This window comes from Chroicocephalus ridibundus, chromosome 20 (genome assembly GCF_963924245.1).
Source record: "Chroicocephalus ridibundus chromosome 20, bChrRid1.1, whole genome shotgun sequence".
Taxonomy (NCBI): domain Eukaryota; kingdom Metazoa; phylum Chordata; class Aves; order Charadriiformes; family Laridae; genus Chroicocephalus; species Chroicocephalus ridibundus.
Window position 1 is genome coordinate 1,922,117 of NC_086303.1, and position 17,961 is coordinate 1,940,077.

Below are 17,961 nucleotides of genomic sequence, written 5' to 3' on the forward strand. Positions count from 1 at the left end.
TGTGGGGACATTCTGGGGACACCTTAACCCTGGAGGGGGGGGACGGACCCTCTGGGGTGGTGGTCATCCATGGTGGGGGACGCTCCCTCTGGGACACCCTGATCCTGCGGTGGGGGGGGGGGGGGGGGGAAGTGGGGACCCTCTGGGGTCGTGGTCATCCCTGGGGGGGGGGACGCTCCCTCTGGGGACACCCTGGCTCTGGGTGGGGGGGGGGTGAGGTGGGGACCCTCTGGGGTCGTGGTCATCCATGGGGGGGACACGCTCCCTCTGGGGACACCCCGATCCCGGGTTTGGGGGTGGGGGGGGAGGTGGGGACCCTCTGGGGTCACGGTGGGGGACGCTCCTCTGGGGACACCTTAACCCTGGGTGGGGAGGGGGTGAGGTGGGGACCCTCTGGGGTGGTGGTCATCCATGGGGGGGGACACGCTCCCTCTGGGACACCCCGATCCCGGGTTGGGGGGGGGGGGAGGTGGGGACCCTCTGGGGTCACGGTGGGGGACGCTCCCTCTGGGGACACCTTAACCCTGGGTGGGGGGGGGTGAGGTGGGGACCCTCTGGGGTCGTAGTCATCCATGGGGGGGGGGACGCTCCCTCTGGGGACACCCCGGCCCTGGGTGGGGGACATCATGGGCTCCTCTAACCGGGGCGGGTGACACAGTGGGTGTGGGGGCTCTGCCACCCCCCCCCCCCCCCCAACCCCGTCCCCAAGGTTTGTCCCCACATCTCACCCACCCCCTCTCCTCTCCCACAGTCCAAAGCCCATTAACGGAGGGGCCACCGGGGCCACCCCCCCGCCCCCCTGCCGGGCACGGGGCGGGGGTGTCTGTGTGTGTCCCCCCCCCCCGCCCCCCGCCGCCTCGGCCGCCACGTCCCCACCAGGAGCCCCCAGCGGAAAAATGCCGAAAAGCTGACGAAGTTGGGGGGGGGGGGGGGTGTGTGGAAGAAAACCACGAACCCCCAAACCTGCCCCCCCCCCCCCCCCGGCCCCCCCCCCCAAGGAACCAAGAAGGAAAAACCCAACCTCCAGCAAAATACCTCAAGACTCTCAGTTCTGTTCTCTTGCTGCTAAACCAGCCCCCGGGAGATGGGGGGGGGGTGGGGGGGTGGGGGGCGGGTGAGGGGGGGGGGTTGGCCTGGGACGGGCCACCACCGGGCCACCACCGGGCCACCACGCCGGCCACCGCCGCCGGGGCCGCGGATATTTATAAGAATTACTATTGCTGGTATTTTTTTTTGGGGTTTCTTTTTTTTTTTTTTTTTTAAAAAAAAAAGAAAAAAGAAAAGAAAAGAAAAAAAAAAAAAGCCAGGTGTTGCAGGTGTGTGTGTGTGTGGGGGGGGTGGTGTTGGGGGGGGGGGGTTGTGTCCTGGGGGGGAGGGGAGGTCCCTGTGGTGGCTGGGGACAGTGGGGTGTCCCCAGGAGCCCTTGGGGGGGGGCACAGGGTGTCCCCAGGGAGGACAGCAGGGACAGGGGACGTCCCCAGGAGCCCCCAAGGGGACTGAGGTGTCCCAGGAGCCCCCCCACGGGGACAGAGGTGTCCCCGGCTCCCCCCACGGGGACGGGGATGGGGGTGTTCCCAGGAGCCCCCGAGGGGACAGGGAAGGGGGTGTCCCCAGGAACCCCCCAACAGGGACTGAGGTGTCCCAGGAGCCCCCCCACGGGGACAGGGATGGGGGTGTCCCCAGGAGCCCCCGAGGGGACAGAGGTGTCCCCGGCTCCCCCCCCGGGGACAGGGAAGGGGGGGTGTCCCCAGGAGCCCCCCAACAGGGACAGAGGTGTCCCAGGAGCCCCCCCACGGGGACAGGGATGGGGGTGTCCCCAGGAGCCCCCAACAGGGACAGAGGTGTCCCAGGAACCCCCCCATGGGGACAGGGAGGGGGGTGTCCCCAGGAGCCCCCCAACAGGGACAGAGGTGTCCCAGGAGCCCCCCCACAGGGACAGGGATGGGGGTGTCCCCAGGAGCCCCCTAACAGGGACTGAGGTGTCCCAGAAGCCCCCCCACGGGGACAGGGATGGGGGTGTCCCCAGAAGCCCCCGAGGGGACAGAGGTGTCCCAGGAGCCCCCCCCATGGGGATGGGGATGGGGGTGTCCCCAGGAGCCCCCCTCCCAGCACAGCCCGATGGGGACAGGGTCGGGTGGGCACACCGGGGGGTGACCAGGGTGACACCCCCCCCCCCCCCTTGCCTAACCCCTTCCCCCCTCCCAGCCCCCCCGTGCACCCCCACCCCAAATGGGGGCCGGGGTGGCAGAAAGGGCCCAGGCTCAGCTCGACCCCTCGTCCCAGGGAGGGTCCCATGGGGTGGTGGCATTGTCCCTGTCCCTGTCCCCAACCTCCCCCCCCCACACACACCCAGCGAGGAGCCCCCATCATGGGGGGGGGGGCCCTTTTAGCACCCCGAAAACGGCTGCGCAGCCACGATGGGGAAACACATTTATTTTGGCCAAGGCATCAGCGGGCAGCTGCCAGCGCGGGGGGGGGACACGGCCCAGGGTTGGGGTGGGGGGGGGGGTAATGCGGGGGACGCAGGTTGGGCTGCGGGGGCGCAGGGCCGGGGGGGTGCGGGGGGGTACCCCCGTTTGGGGTGCTGGAGCCGCCGGGGTCTCGCTCCCTGCGGGGTGGGGGGGCTCTGCTTGAGGCTGTGGGTTGCATGGGGGGGGGCCGGGGGGGGTTGCACCCCGTGGGTCCCCCCAGGAGGTGACATGCCACTCGTGTGTGTCCCCCCCCCCCACGCCGAGCGCTGGCCCGCGGGGGGGGCGCATGCTCCCCGGTGGCACTCATGCTTCGCGATACGCATGCCGGGGAAGGGGGGGAGCAAGGGGGGGGCCAGCGCCATGGGGAGGGGGGCGGCTGTCCTGCCAAAGCAGGACCCCCCCCCACCCAGTGCCGCAGCCTCTGGGTGCCCCCGGTGCTGCCGTCCCTGGGGGGGGCACCCGCTGATCCATCCCGGGCACTGTCACCCGTGGTCCTGCAGTGCCCCACCCCCCCCCCCGCCCCCCCCAGCTCTGTGGCCACACTGTCCCCACGGGAGCCCCATTGTCCCTGGCGGTCCCACAGTGGCAGTGACCTTGGCGGCAGCGATGCTGGGGTGGGGGGATGGCGTGTGTCCCCCTCCCCAAGCTGGGGACACGGCGGTGGGGGTCCAGGCTGCCCCCCCCCCCCGCAGTGCATCCATCGGGGTCTGGTCCCAGCGGTGGTGGGGACGGGGTGTCCCTGGGGACTGTCCCCACGATGTCCCCCCCCCTCCTTATTCCACAAGGGGGGGGGTTGGAGAAGCTCAGGGCCAGGTCCCAGCGGCGGGGGGGATGGGGTGTCCCTGGAGACTGTCGCCGCAATGTCCCCCCCCCACATTACACCACGATGGGGGTGTCGGCGAAGATCAGGGCCAGGTCCCAGCGGTGGTGGGGACCGGGTGTCCCTGGGGACAGTCCCCACGATGTCCCCCCCACCTCCTTATTCCACAAGGGGGGTGTCGGGGAAGCTCAGGGCCAGGTCCCAGCGGTGGGGGGGACAGGACGTCCCTGGGGACCGTCCCCACAATGTCCCCCTCCCCTTACGCCACGATGGCGGGGGGGGTCAGAGAAGATCAGGGCCAGGTCCCAGCGGCGGTGGGGACGGGGTGTCCCTGGGGACAGTCCCCACGATGTCCTCCCCGGCTTTACACCACGATGGGGGTGTCGGAGAAGACAGAGCTGACCGAGTCCGGATCCGACACCTTCCTCTGCGCCTTGGGGCCGTGCCGGGGGGGCGGCTGGGGGGTCCCCTCTACTTTAAACCTGCCGTTCTGCCCGGGACCGGTGGCGGAAGCCGAATGGGATCGACAAGGTTCCCCGGGGACGCCGGCGGCGTGGTTGGGGGTGGCGCTGAGGACGGAGGAGTTGATGCTGTCGTCGCGGGGAGCCGGCGGCTTCTCGGCGCCGCGGCAGCAGCAGCAGCGGCAGGGGGTGAGGTACAGGTAGATGAGGACCAGCACCACGCTGAGGATGCAGCCCACCAGCGTGGTGTAGGCGGTGTTGAGGGTGTCGTGGGGACCGTGCAGGGTGAAGTTGTGCACCAGCAGCTCCACGTAAAGGGTCTCGTTGAGGAGGGGACCCGCCACCCAACAGGCGTAGGTGCCGGCGTCCTCGGGGCGCAGCGCCCGCAGCTGCAGGCTGCCGTTGGCCAGGAGAGCGGCGCTGCCGTTCCCCCCTTCTTCCAGCACCCGCTCGCCTCCCGGCGTCACCCAGTGCCGGCTACGCACCCCCCGCAACCGGGTGTCGCAGCTGAGGGTGACGGTGTCACCCAGGTGGCCTTCCAGCACCGCTTCTCGCGCCTCGCTGCAGTTGAGGGGTTGCCGGCCGGCCAGGGCGAGGATGCCGACGGGCGCCTGGGCGGCGGGCAGCAGGCACCGTAATTCCTCCTGGAAATCCATCACGGCGCTCAACCGGCGGCGGCGGCCGCGGGCCACCAGCTGGAAGAGGGGGCAGTCGCAGGCCAAGGGGTTGCCGTGCAGGTAGAGGCGGTCGCGCAGCCAGGCGGGCAGGGCCTGCAGCTCGCCCACGGGCAAGCTGCGGAGGCGGTTGGCCGAGAGGTCGAGGAGGGCGAGCTGGGGCAAGCGGCTGCCGTCCCGCAGCAGCTCCAGCGGGAAGCGGGCGATGCGGTTCTGGCCCAGGTAGAGCTTGCGGAGGCGGGCGAGGTTCTCGAAAGCGGTGCGGTCCACGGAGGAGATCTCGTTGTTGTAGAGCAGGAGGACCTCCAGCTCGGCCAGGTCGCTGAAGAGGTTCTCCTCCAGCGCCCGCAGGCGGTTGGAGGAAAGGTCCAGGTGCCGGAGGTGGGGGACGTGGGCGAAGGCTTCGGTGGAGACGAAGGAGAGCCCGTTGTGGCTGAGGAGCAAGGCGTGGAGGTGGGCCAGGCGCCCCGGCGCCCAGTCGGCGCGCAGGCGGGTGACGTTGTTGTGGCTGAGGTCCAGGACGGCGGTGAAGCGGGGCAGAGGGGCCGGCACGGCGCTCAGCACCGCCTGCGAGCAGCTCAGGATGTTGGAGGCGCAGACGCAGCGCGGGGGGCAGCTGGCGCCCGCCGCTCCCCAGGGGGACAGCAGCGCCAGCAGCAGCCACGCCAGCGCCACCCCAACGCCCTCCATGGCCGCCCCCTGCCCCGCGGCGTCGCGCGGGCGCTGGGGACGGGGCAGCGGCGTGGCCACGACCCCCAGCCCGCCGTGCAGGGGGGTGGCTTAGTCTGGGTGGCTTTGGTCACCCGGTGTGGCAGAGTGGGGTGGCTTTGTCACGCCGGTGTCACAGCACGTGCCAGGGTAGGACAGAGTGGCTTTGGCCACCCGGCGTCACGGCATGCACCGGGCTAGCTGCTCGTCTGGTGTCACACAGCTGGGTGGCTTTGTCACCCGGTGTCACAGCGTGTGGCAGCCTAGCTGCTCGCCCGGTGTCACGGCACAGAGCGGCTTTGGCCACTCGGTGTCACGGCACGCACAGGGCTAGCTGCTCACCCAGTGTCACGGCACAGGGTGGCTTTGTCACTTGGGTGTCCCAGGACGTGCTATGGGGTGGCTTTGGCCACCCGGTGTCACGGCATGCACCGGGCTAGCTGCTCGCCTGGTGTCACAGAGCAGGGTGGCTTGGTCACCTGATTTTGCAGTGGGGTGGCTTCGGTCACCCGGTGTCACAGCATGTGGCAGGCTAGCTGCTTGCCTGGTGTCACAGCACAGAGTGGCTTGGTCACCCGGTGTCACAGCACAGGGTGGCTTTGTAAATCAGGTGTCCCAGGACGTGCTATGGGGTGGCTTTGGCCACCCAGTGTCATGGCTAGCTGCTCGCCTGGTGTCACCGTATGGGGTGGCTTTGGTCACCCGGTGTCACGGTGTGCACCAGGCTTGCTGCTCACTGGTGTCACAGTTAGGAGTGGCTTTGGTCACCCAGCGTCACAGCATGTACCAGGCTTGCCACTCACTCGGTATCACAGCGTGGGGTGGCGTTGTCACCCAGTGTGACAGCAGATGCTACGGGGTGGCTTTGATCACCCGGCCTTAACAGCGCGCACCGAGCTCGCTGCTCACCCAGTGCCACAGCGCGGGGGTGGCTTTGGTCACCCAGTGTCAACAGCGAGCACCACGGAGGGACTTCGGTCACCGGGTGTCACAGCGCGGGGTGGCTCCGTCACCCAATGTCACAGCATGCGCCACGGGGTGGCTTTGGCCACCCGGTGTCACCCAGCTCGCTGCCTGCCTCTGGCGCCACGCCGAGAGGTGGCTTTGGCCACCCAGTGTCCCAGCGCGGGGTGGCTTTGGCCACCGGCTGTCACAGCGCGGAGTGGCTTTGGCCACCCAGTGTCCCAGCGTGGGGTGGCTTTGGCCACCGGCTGTCACAGCGCGCAGCGGGCTCGCTCCTCACCCGCTGTCGCGGCGCAGGGTGGCTTTGTCACCCGCTGTGGCGGCTGCCGGTGGGTCGCTGCCCACCCGGGTGACGGCCCTCCCGGGGGGCTCCCCCCGCCGCAGCCCCGCTCCCCCCGCGCTGCGCAGGCGGCCCGGGCCCCCCCGGTCCCCCCCGGTTCCCCCCGGTTCCCCGCGGCCCCCCCGGTCCCGGCCCCGCTGCGGACGGGGCCCGCGGGAGGATGCTCCAAACCAACCCGCCCCCCCCGCCGCCGCCGCTTCCCGGGGCGTTACCGGGGCCTGGTACCGGGGTCGGTGCGGAGGAAGGCGGACCGGGGAGGCCGAGCGGGGCCGAACCGAGCCGAACCGGGCCGAACAGAGCCGAACGGAGCCGAGAGGGGCCGAGCGAGGCCGAAGGGAGCCGAGCGGGGCCGGGCCGAACCGAGCCGAGACGAGCGGGCTCGAACGGAGCGGAGCCGAGTCGGGCCGGGCCGAGCCGAAGGGAGCCGAGCGGAGCCGAATCTATCCGAGCGGAGCCGAACCGAGCCGAGAGCAGCCGAACCGAGCCGAGCCGAACCGATCCGAGCGAAGCCGAACCGATCCGAGCGGAACCGAGCGGAGCCGCGGCGGCCGCAGCGGTCGGTCCGTTCCCGCAGCGCGGCCCCGGCCGGGTCGGGGGGCGGCCCCGGCGCACCCCGTGCACGGCCCGTCCCCGTTGGCTGCCGCCGCGCCGCCCGCCACCAATGGCGGCAGCGCCCGCTTAACCCCTCCCGGGCCGTGCAGCGCCCCTGGGTGAGACGCCCCCCCGAGGAGCACACACACCCCCCCCCCGCCGGCATCACCCCCACCGGGTCAGCCCCCTCACCGTCCACATCCCCATCACCCCCGTCCCATCTCCATCTTCATCCTCATCCCCATCCTCGACCCATCCCCATCTCCATCTTCATCCCCATCCCATCTATTCCCATTCCCATCCCATCCCCATCCTCATCCCCATCCCATCCCATCCCATCCCCATCCTCATCCCCATCCCCATCCCATCCCATTCCCATCCCCATCCCCATCCCCATCCCATCCCATCCCCATCCTCATCCCCATCCCCTTCCCCATCCCGTCTATTCCCATCCCCATCCCCATTCTCATCCCCATCCCTATCCCATCCCATTTATTCCCATCCTCATCCCCATCCCATCCCCATCCTCATCCCATCCCCATCCCATCCCCATCCTCAACCCATCCCCATCTCCATCTTCACCCCCATCCCATCTATTTCCATTCCCATCCCATTCCCATCCTCATCCCATCCCATTCCCATCTTCATCCCCATCCTCATCCCCATCCCATCGCATCCCATCCCCATCCCCATCCCCATCCCCATCCCATCCCATTCCCATCCTCATCCCCATCCTCATCCCATCCCCATCCCGTCTCCATCTTCATCCCCACCCCCTTCCCCATCCCATCTATTCCCATCCCCATTCTCATCCCCATCCCTATCCCATCCCATTTATTCCCATCCTCATCCTCAACCCATCCCTATCCTCATCCCATCCCCATCCTCATCCCCATCCCCATTCTCATCCCATCCCCATCCTCAACCCATCCCCAACTCCATCTTCATCCCCATCCCATCTATTCCCATTCCCATCCCATTCCCATCCTCATCCCATCCCATTCCCATCCTCATCCCCATCCCCATCCTCACCCCATCCCCATCCCGTCTCCATCTTCATCCCCATCCCCTTCCCCATCCCATCTATTCCCATCCCCATTCTCATCCCCATCCCCATCCCTATCCCATCCCATTTATTCCCATCCTCATCCCCATCCCATCCCCATCCTCATTCCCATCCCTATCCCATCCCATTTATTCCCATCTGCATCCTCATCCCCATCCCCATTCCCATCCCATCCCATCCCCATCCTCATCCCATCCCTGCCTCTATCCTACCCTATCCTATCCCTATCCCTATCCCTATCCCCATCCCATCCCATCCCATCCCATCCCTGTCCCCATCTCAGTCCTCATCCCCATCCCCAATCCCAACCCCATCCCCACCCCAAATCCCTCTGTGCTGCCCCATCCTGCCCCATCCTGTTGTGCTGCTACTGGCCTACGTCCCACCATGCCGGCCCCCACCCCACGGCACTGGCCCCCACCCCATGGCGCTGGCCCACATCCCCTGTTCCAGCCCGAATTCCCCGGTACTGGCCCCATCCCAATGCCACCCCCCCGTCCCAGGATGGAGGGGTCGCATCCTGCCCCTGGTCCCTGCCGAGGGGCACCCCTGGGTGCCTCCTCCCACGCCAGGCCGGGTGCCCCGTGCCCGCCCCCCCCGGGGCTGACGCGTGGCCGTGTGGCTGCCTCCCGCGTGTATTTTTAGATGCAAAACATTGGTGTCGGTTTTTTGGGTCCAAAATTAGAGGGAAAGGAACCGGAAGAAACCGCGCTGCCGTGATGCAGCTTTTTACTGGGGGGGGGGATGGGGGGGCAGCAATTAAAGGGGACTCCCACACACACACACACACACACCCCCCGCAACACACAGCAGGGTGTCCCCAGGGTGCCCCTCGCCCCCTGTGTGTCCCCCCCTGGCTCCTCCCCGCACCCGTGCTGGGTGTCACCCTGTGGTGTCCCCCCCTCACTGCCATCGTGTCGTCCCCCCCCCCGGCTGCTGGGCCGGTGACGGGGAATTTTGTCCTTTGATCGTCCTCAATTTCTCTGCTTTAATCCGGGAGCTAATCCCTGCCCAGCACCCGGACACCCCCCCCCCTGCCCCACAGTGGGGGTGCCCTGGCTGGGGGCACCTGCACCCCGACCTCCCCGGCCCACCAGTGGGCTCTGGGTGTCCTCGTCCTCGTGTCACCGCGGTGGGGACCCGGGGGGACACACGCAGGAGTCCTGGGGGGAGCGGCACAGCCCCCGTTGGCAAGCTGGGCAGGATTGGGGCCGCTGCCAGGCTGCAGACGCATGGCAGCCCGCGGCACGGACACGCGGGCACGCACAGGGCTACACAGGGGCACACGCGTGGCAGCCCGCGGAAAGGACACGCGGGCACACACACGGCTACACGGGGGCACGCGCGTGGCAGCCCGCGGCACGGACACGTGGGCACGCAGACGGCTACACGGGGGCACACGCACAGCGTCCCGGTCCCCAAGTACCCCACTCTCCCAGCACCCTGGCACCCCAACAACATAACAGCACCCTGGCACCCCAGCACCTCGGCACCCTGGCACCCTGGCATACCAGCACCCTATAACCCTGGCAGCCCATCAGCCTGGCACCCCAGCACCCCAGTACCTCAGCACCCACCACCCTCAGACTGCTGGCACCCCAGAATCCTCGTAACCCCAGCATCCCGGTCCCCAAGCACCCCACTCTCCCAGCGCCCTGGCACCCCAACAACCTAAAATCCCAGTACCCCAGCACCCTGGCACCCTGGCATACCAGCACCCTATAGCCCTGGAAGCCCAGCAGCCCGGCACCCTGGCACCCCAGCACCCCAATACCTCGGCACCCACCAAGCTGAGCCTGCTGGCACCCCATCACCCTGGCACCCCAGTCCCCAAGCACCCCACTCTCCCAACACCCCGACACCCCAGTACCTCAGCACCCACCACCCTCAGACTGCTGGCACCCCATCATGCTGGCACCCAGTGTCCCGGTCCCCAAGTACCCCACTCTCCCAGCACCCTGACACCCCAACAACCTAAAATCCCAGTACCCCGGCACCCTGGCACCCTGGCATACCAGCACCCTACAGCCCTGGCAGCCCGGCAGCCCAGCACCGTGGCACCCCATCACCCTGGCCCTCCTGCACCACAACACCCTGGCACCCCAATACCTCGGCACCCACCACCCTGAGACTGCTGGCACCCCAGAATCCTCGTAACCCCAGCATCCCGGTCCCCAAGCACCCCACTCTCCCAGCGCCCTGGCACCCCAACAACCTAAAATCCCAGTACCCCAGCACCCTGGCACCCCAGTACCCATTATCTTGGCACCCCAGCACCACAACTCCAGTACGTCGGCACCCTGGCATACCAGCACCCATGACCCTGGCAACGCAGCAGCCCGGCACCGTGGCATCACGGCACCACGGCGCTGTGGCGCCCTGGTACTGAGCACCCCAGCACCCTGGGGTACCCATACCCCTCTACCCCGGCACCCCGAAGCCCGGCACCCTGGAGTACCTCTACCCCTGCATCCCGGCACCCCAGCAACTGGGATACCCGTACCCCAGCACCCCAGCATGGCATGGCATGATGGGGTGCCAGCAGCCTCAGCTTGGTGGGTGCCGAGGTACAGGGGTGCCAGGGTGCTGGGAGAGTGGGGTGCTTGGGGACTGGGGTGCCAGGGTGATGGGGTGCCAGCAGGCTCAGCTTGGTGGGTGCCGAGGTATTGGGGTGCCAGGGTGCCAGGGTGCCAGGCTGCCGGGCTGCCAGGGCTATAGGGTGCTGGTATGCCAGGGTGCCAGGGTGCTGGGGTACTGGGATTTTAGGTTGTTGGGGTGCCAGGGCGCTGGGACAGTGGGGTGCTTGGGGACCGGGATGCTGGGGTGGCAGGATTCTGGGGTGCCAGCAGTCTCAGGGTGGTGGGTGCTGGGGTACTGGGATTTTAGGTTGTTGGGGTGCCAGGGTGTTGTGGTGCAGGAGTACCAGGGTGATGGGGTGCCACGGTGCTGGGCTGCCGGGCTGCCAGGGCTGTAGGGTGATGGTATGCCAGGGTGCCAGGGTGCCGAGGTGCTGGGGTGCCAGGGTGCTGTTAGGTTGTTGGGGTGCCAGGGCGCTGGGAGAGTGGGGTGCTTGGGGACCGGGGACGCTGGGTGCCAGCATGATGGGGTGCCAGCAGTCTGAGGGTGGTGGGTGCTGAGGTACTGGGGTGCTGGGGTGCTGGGGTGCTGGGAGAGTGGGGTGCTTGGGGACTGGGGTGCCAGGGTGATGGGGTGCCAGGGTGCCAGGCTGATGGGCTGCCAGGGCTATAGGGTGCTGGTATGCCAGGGTGCCAGGGTGCTGGGGTACTGGGATTTTAGGTTGTTGGGGTGCCAGGGTGGCTGGGAGAGTGGGGTGCTTGGGGACCGGGGTGCTTGGGGACCAGGGTGCTGGGGTGGCAGGATTCTGGGGTGCCAGCAGTCTCAGGGTGGTGGGTGCTGAGGTACTGGGGTGCTGGGGTGCTGGGAGAGTGGGGTGCTTGGGGACTGGGGTGCCAGGGCGATGGGGTGCCAGGCGCACCAGGGTGTCGGGGCACCATAAGCCCCACAATGCCAAGGCAGTCCCCTGCCCCCCAGCACCCACCATGCCGGGTCCCCCGGGGATCTGGGTGGGCTGTAGGGTGGGGGCCCAGCAGCCGGCCCCTTTTTTGGGGGGGGGCAGGACCTCCCTGGGAGGAGCTGGGCGGAGGGGGGGCGATCCAGGTCTGGAGGCTGCACAAGAGAGCCCTGACCCCCGCCCCGGTTTTGGGGGAGCCCGCATGGTGTGGGTGCCGGGGAGGGTGCCCAGTGCTGGGGCAAAGGGGCTGGGGGTGCCCTTGGGGGTGGGCGGGGGGGTGGGGTGGGTGTCTCGCCATGGCTGCAGGGTGGCAGGGTGGCAGGTGGGGGGGGACAGGAGGAGTTGGCGGGCGGCTGCGCTGTGGCGGGCGCAGCCACCCGGGCCCTGAATTATTGATGCTCCGGTGGCAGGAACCAGCAGAGCCATAAATCTGCCCGCGCTGGCGCTGGCACCGGCTGGGCCGGAGCAGCCTTGGCTCCCTGCCTCAGTTTCCCCAGGGAATAAAACCCCTCAGCCCTCCCTCCCCGCCCCCCCCCCTCCAATTCTCAGGATGCACCCCATGTGCCAGGGGAGAAGGGGTGCAGAGACCACCCCACCCCCCCATCCGCCGCCTCCCGCTCCCAATTTCGGCCACCCGGAGCGGGGGAGCGGTGCTGGGTCCCCCCCTGCTCCGTGGGTGCTGGTGGGTGGCTCTGCACCTCCTCCAGCGCAGGACACCCCCTGAAAGAGTGGGGTGCTGGGGGCGGGGGGGGGGGCAGCATGGCTGAGCCCCTGTCTGTGCCGGGATGAGGGAGGGAGGGGGCAGCGGCCGGTGGGTGCGAGCTTGGGGTGGGGTGGGCACCCAAGGGGGGGGGGGGCAACCTAAGGAAGGGTGCCAGGTAGGTGGGCACCCAGGGGACAGTGGGCACCGAGGTTGGGGTGGGCACCCAGATTTGGGGGGGCGGGGGGGGGGGGGTCACCCAGGGAAGGACGGGTGCCCAGGGAATAGTGGGCCCCAAGGTTGGAGGAGGCACCCAGATTGGGGGGGCACCCAGGAAAAGGTGGGCACCCACGTAGGGGTGGGTACTCAAGGTCGGGTGGGCAACCTAGGGAAGGGTGCCAGGTAGGGGGGGCACCCAGGTTGGGGTGGGCGCCCAGGGAAGAGTAGGCGTCAAGGGAAAGGAGGGCACCCAGGGTGGGATGGGGACCCAGATTGGGGGGGCACCCGGGGAAGGTGGGCACCCGGGGAAGGATGAGCACCCAGATTGGGGTGGGCGCTCAAGGTAGGGTGGGCACACAGCGAAGGGTGCCAGGTAGGGTGGGCGCCAAGTATGGGGTGGGCACCCAGCGAAGGATGAGGACCCAGGGGAGGGTGGGCACCCAGGTTGGAGCGGGCACCAAGGGTGAGGTGCCCACTCTAGGGAACAGGGGGCATCGAGGTTGGGGTGGGCACCCAGGTTGGGGGGGAACCCAGGGAAAGGTGGGCACCCAAGGAAGGGTGAGCACCTAGTGAAGGTGGGCACCCAGGGAAAGGTGGGCATCCAGGGTGGGGTGGGCACCCAGGGAAGGGTTGGCAACCTGGGAAAGGAGAGCACCCAGCTTGGGGTGGGTGCTCAAGGTAGGGTGGGCACCCAGGGAAGGGTGCCAGGTAGGGTGGACACCAAGGTTGGGGTGGGCAGCCAGGTTGTGGTGGGCACCCAGGGAAGGATGAGCACCCAGGTTGGTGTGGGCACCCCCATTGAGGGGGAGGGGGGGGTACCCAGGGAAAGGTGGGCACCCGGCGAAGGGTGAGCACCGAGGGTGGTTTGGCACCTAGTGAAGGGTTGGGGGGGCACCCATATTGGGGTGGGCACCCAGGGAAAGGTGGGGACCCATGCCAGGGTGGGCACTCGAGGTAGGGTGGGCAGCCTAGGGGAAGGGTGCCTGGTAGGGTGGGCGCTGAGGTTGGGGTGGGAACCAAGGGTGGGGTGGGCACTCAGGGAAGGGTGGGCGTCCAGGGAATCGTGGGCAACGAGGTTGGGGTGGGCACCCAGATTGGGGGGCACCCAGGGAAATGTGGGCACCCGGGGAAGGGTGGGCACCAGGGGTGGGATGGGCACCTAGTGAAGGTGGGCACCCGGGGAAAGGAGGGCACCCGGGGTGGGGTGGGCACCCGAGGAAGGAGGAGCACCCAGGGGAGAGCAGGCACCCAGGGTGGGGTGGGCACCCAGGTTACGGTGCCCCCCTGGCTTTTGGTGCACCCCCACGTTACCAGGACAAAAAGGGGGGGCCCAGGACTTTCCCCCATCCTGGGGTGCGGGATTGATCCCGGCACTGCCGCAGGGGACGGACCCAGGGCAGGCGGGGGGGTCGCAGGGCAGGATGGGTGCCCCCGCGGGTCCCCAACCCTCTTGTTGACCGGGTGACTGCATGCCACCATGACCGGTGCCCGCGATGACCGGGGAGCCACCGGCGGCCGTCACCGGGCCCCGGTACGACGGTGCTGGTTCATCCGAGGTCCCGCGTTTCTAATCTGGTTTGGATGGATTTATTTTTGGGTCCTCGTAACCTAGCAATGGGCACGTGACGCGCGGGGCCTGCGGCAGGGACACGCGTGGCCAGCCTCGCCCGCCGACCGCTTGCCACCCGCCGCGCACCGGCCCCAGGGACGGGCCCCGCTCGGGACCCCAGGCACCCATGGGAAGGGGGCCAGGGCACTGCCGGGAGGAAGTTCGCAGCCTGTGCAGGCTTTTTGGGGGCGATGGGGATCCCCCTTGCAAACTAACGGCCGTGCCCTGGGGAAACTGAGGCACGGAGCGTGGCAAGGAAAGCGGGGGTGGCACTGCGCCGATCCCAGTTGCTCCATTGCTGAACTGGGAGGAAGGGAAGGGGCACTGGGCCGGGGGTGGGCAGAGCTGGGGACCTCTGCAGCCCACCCCCCCGGGCCCTGTGTGTCCCCCCGCTACCGCGGTCCCCATCCCCACTCTGTGCCCTCCACTGTGGACCTGCCCCCGTCCCCTCCTTCCCACCACCCCCCCACCCCAGGGTGCCTCCCGCGCTGTGACCCCCCCCGTCTCCTCGAGCCCCCCCTTTGCCTCCCCACCCCAAGGCCCCCAAGGGGCTTCTCCCTCCCAGTTCCCCACCGGCCCTCCCCAGTTCCCCTTCCCACCCCCTTTGGGGGGCGACGGGGGAAACTGAGGCCCGAAGCGATGCGCGGGGAGGGGACTGGGGGGAGGACACCCACCCTCCATCCCCGATCCCGCGGGGGTGAAGCCGGGCTCCAGCTCCCCCCGCCACCACCATCCCCGAGGTCCCGCTGCGGGGTCCGGGGGGGGAAGGGGGAGGCCGTGCCCGGGGTACCGCCGCGCTGGCGGGAGGCGTTAGGACCCAGCAGCCAGGCGGTACCGAGCATCCCTCGCCGCAGCGGCTCCGGCCCCGGCCCGGCCCCGAGCATCCCCGCCCGCACCGGGGACCCCCCCGCCAGGACCGGGGACCGCCCCCCCCGCCCGGACAGGCCCCCCCGCCCTCGGCCCCATGCAACCCCCCAGGGTAGGTGCCGCGGCCGAGCTGCCCCACCGGGGGGATGCTGGGGGGGCCCGGGGGGAGAGATGCGGCCGTTGGCGGGGGGGGGGGACGGGACCGGGGGACCCCTCCGGGAGTGGGGGGGGAGGGGACACCCCAGCCGGCGACATCGCCCTGGGGTGCCGGGGATGGGGGTGGCGGTGGGCAGGGGAGGGGGAACCCACTGCCTGCATCCCCCTTCCATCAGCAACCACCCCCCCACCCCCCCTGGAGGGTCCAGGGGCTGGGGTCCCCCTCCCTGCTGGGGAAGCACCCATGGGTGGGGGGCTCTGGGGTGACCCCCAGCCCCCCACCCGCACCCCGGGCTCCGCTTTGCAGCCGGTGGCACCCATTGGGGTGGGTGGGGGTGCAGCACCCATCCTGGGGCCGGGCTCGGGGTGGGGGGGGTGGGGGGGTCACGCACGGCCCTGGAAGCGCAATGGGTGAACCCAGGCATCCGGGGCATCAGTGACGCCCCCCCACCCATCCCTGCGTCCGCTCACAGTCCCCAGGCTCAGGGCGAATGATCCCACTGGGGTGTTTTGGGTGAAAACATTGGAGTTTGGGGGCTTCAGCCCCAGAATTGCCCGTTTTTGCAGGGAACGCTGACGGCTCTACGTTCCCCGCAGGCGCCCGGCGCTGCCCGGCGGCGAGGAGCGGGGCGATGAGCGGGGCTGGGGGGCACCCTGGGGTGCTCTGAGAACCGCCGCCGCGGCAGCACCCACCCCCAGACCACCAGCCAGCGCCGGCGGCGGGCGGGCGAGGATGTGACCCCCCCCCACCCCGCCGGCGATGCCCGGCCACCCCGCGCTGGCCGCCCCGAGGATGGGCGATGCGCCAGTGAGGGCCGGCGCGGCGGCACAGGATGGAGCCCTCCCTGCCCGCCCCATGGGCCTGGAACGGCTCTAGGGGGGCACGGGGGCTCCAGCCCTCCCCGGGCCCCATGCCCCCCAACGGCACGGCCGACGGCAAACCCAAAGACGTGGCTTCGAAATCGGTGGGGCTTTTCTTCATGCTGCTCATCGACCTGACGGCCATCGTGGGCAACGCCGCCGTCATGACCGTCATCGTGAAGACGCCGGCGTTGCGCAAGTTCGTCTTCGTCTTCCACCTCTGCCTGGTGGACTTCTTGGCCGCCCTCACCCTGATGCCGCTGGAGATGCTCTCGGGCTCGGCCGTCTTCGACAGCCCGGTTTTCGGCGAGGCCATGTGCCGCGTGTACCTGTTCCTCAGCGTCTGCTTCATCAGCATGTGCATCCTCTCCATCTCCACCATCAACGTGGAGCGGTACTATTACGTGGTGCACCCCATGCGCTACGAGGTGAGGATGACGGTGGGGCTGGTGGCCTGCGTCCTCGTCGGCGTCTGGCTCAAAGCCGTGGCCACCTCCCTCGTCCCCGTGCTGGGCTGGTTGTCCCCCGACCGCCCGCCAGTGCCCGCCGGCCGCGGCTGCTCCTTGCAATGGAGCCGCGGGCCCTACTGCAAGTTCTTCGTGGTCTTCTTCGCCGCCTTCTACTTCCTCCTGCCCCTCCTCATCATCGTGGTGGTCTACTGCAGCATGTTCAAGGTGGCGCGGGTGGCCGCCATGCACCACGGCCCCCTCCCCACCTGGATGGAGACGCCGCGGCGTCGCTCCGAGTCGCTCAGCAGCCGCTCCACCATGGTCACCACCTCGGGAGCCCCTCGGACCACCCCGCAGAGGACGTTCGGAGGGGGCAAAGCGGCCGCCATCCTGCTGGCCGTAGGGGGCCAATTCCTCTTCTGTTGGTTGCCCTACTTCTCCTTCCACCTCTACACCGCCCTGAGCGCCCAGCCCTTGGTGGGGCCGGCGGCCGAGACCGTGGTCACTTGGCTCGGTTACTTCTGCTTTACCTCCAACCCCTTCTTCTACGGGTGCCTCAACCGGCAGATCCGGGGCGAGCTGGGCCGGCTCCTCACGTGTTTCTTCAAGCCGCCCCCCGAGGAGGACCTGAGGTTGCCCAGCCGGGAGGGTTCCATCGAGGAGAACTTCCTCCAGTTCCTCCAGGGCACCGGTTGTCCCCCCGAACCCCGGCCTCGCACCCCCAGCCCCAAACGGGACCAGCTGCCCGTGGATTTCCGTATCCCGGGGCAGATCGATGAGGACGCGGCCGAAGGGCCGGAGCGGCGCGGGGGGGACGGGCTCTACGGGCCGGTGGTGGCCTCCCCCAAACCGGAGCTGTAGCGTCGGGGAGTGGGGGGCAAACATGGCTGCAAGGGCAGAGCTGGTCTGAGTGCCTGGCTGGGGGGGTGGCGGGGGGGGTGTCTCACCACCGCCGGGGGGGGCTCGGGGGATCACGGGATGCCCACCCGGGAAGGGCCACCGGGTTTGGGGACAGCAGGCGGGGGGCACAACTGTCTCATGGTGGGGACAAGCGTGGGAGCGGTGTGTGGGAGTGTGTGTGTGTGTCACGTTTTGGGGGTCCCTCCTGCCCTGGCGTGGAGGGGCTCCTCAGGAGGGGGGTCCCCCTCACCCCTGTGTGGCCCCAGTACACAGGACCCCGGTCTTCTGGGCCCCCTCCATCCTCCCCGGTCTTCTGGGCCCCCTCCGTCCTCCCTGGTCCTCGGGGCCCCCTCCATTTTACCGTCCCCCCTCAGCCCCCTCCCCAGCCCTGGGGACCTGGTGCCTGTCCCCATCCCCCCGCTGACACCAGCTGGGGCCACCCCTCGCGTCCTCCACAGCCGTGGGGCCGAGGCCTGTCCCGCCGTGGGGCCGCGGAGCCCCGACTCGTGAGGGTGGACAGGGCACGCCAGGCCGGGCCGGTGCAGCCATGAGGGGGGCCCCCCCGGGTGGGGAC

General features: G+C 69.3%; 2 protein-coding genes across 3 annotated transcripts; one reads left to right on the plus strand and one right to left on the minus strand.

Annotated features, from left to right (window-relative positions):
- Window positions 1-2,718: 2,718 nt before the first annotated feature.
- Window positions 2,719-5,130, minus strand: AMIGO1 (adhesion molecule with Ig like domain 1). The gene has a single exon (XM_063356775.1). The coding sequence runs from the start codon at window positions 5,114-5,116 to the stop codon at window positions 3,656-3,658; it is 1,461 nt and encodes a 486-aa protein (XP_063212845.1). The 5' UTR covers window positions 5,117-5,130; the 3' UTR covers window positions 2,719-3,655.
- Window positions 5,131-15,016: 9,886 nt separating this feature from the next.
- On the plus strand, window positions 15,017-17,836 carry GPR61 (G protein-coupled receptor 61). 2 transcript variants are annotated; one of them, XM_063356281.1, is made up of 2 exons: window positions 15,017-15,133; window positions 15,745-17,836. In XM_063356281.1, exon 2 carries the CDS (start codon window positions 16,011-16,013, stop codon window positions 17,346-17,348), a length of 1,338 nt encoding a protein of 445 aa, XP_063212351.1. In that variant the 5' UTR covers window positions 15,017-15,133; window positions 15,745-16,010; the 3' UTR covers window positions 17,349-17,836. The 2 variants fall into 2 exon arrangements, with proteins under 2 accessions (XP_063212351.1, XP_063212352.1); XM_063356282.1 differs by having other exon boundaries at window positions 15,087-15,133; window positions 15,775-17,836.
- The last annotated feature ends 125 nt before the right edge of the window (window positions 17,837-17,961 follow it).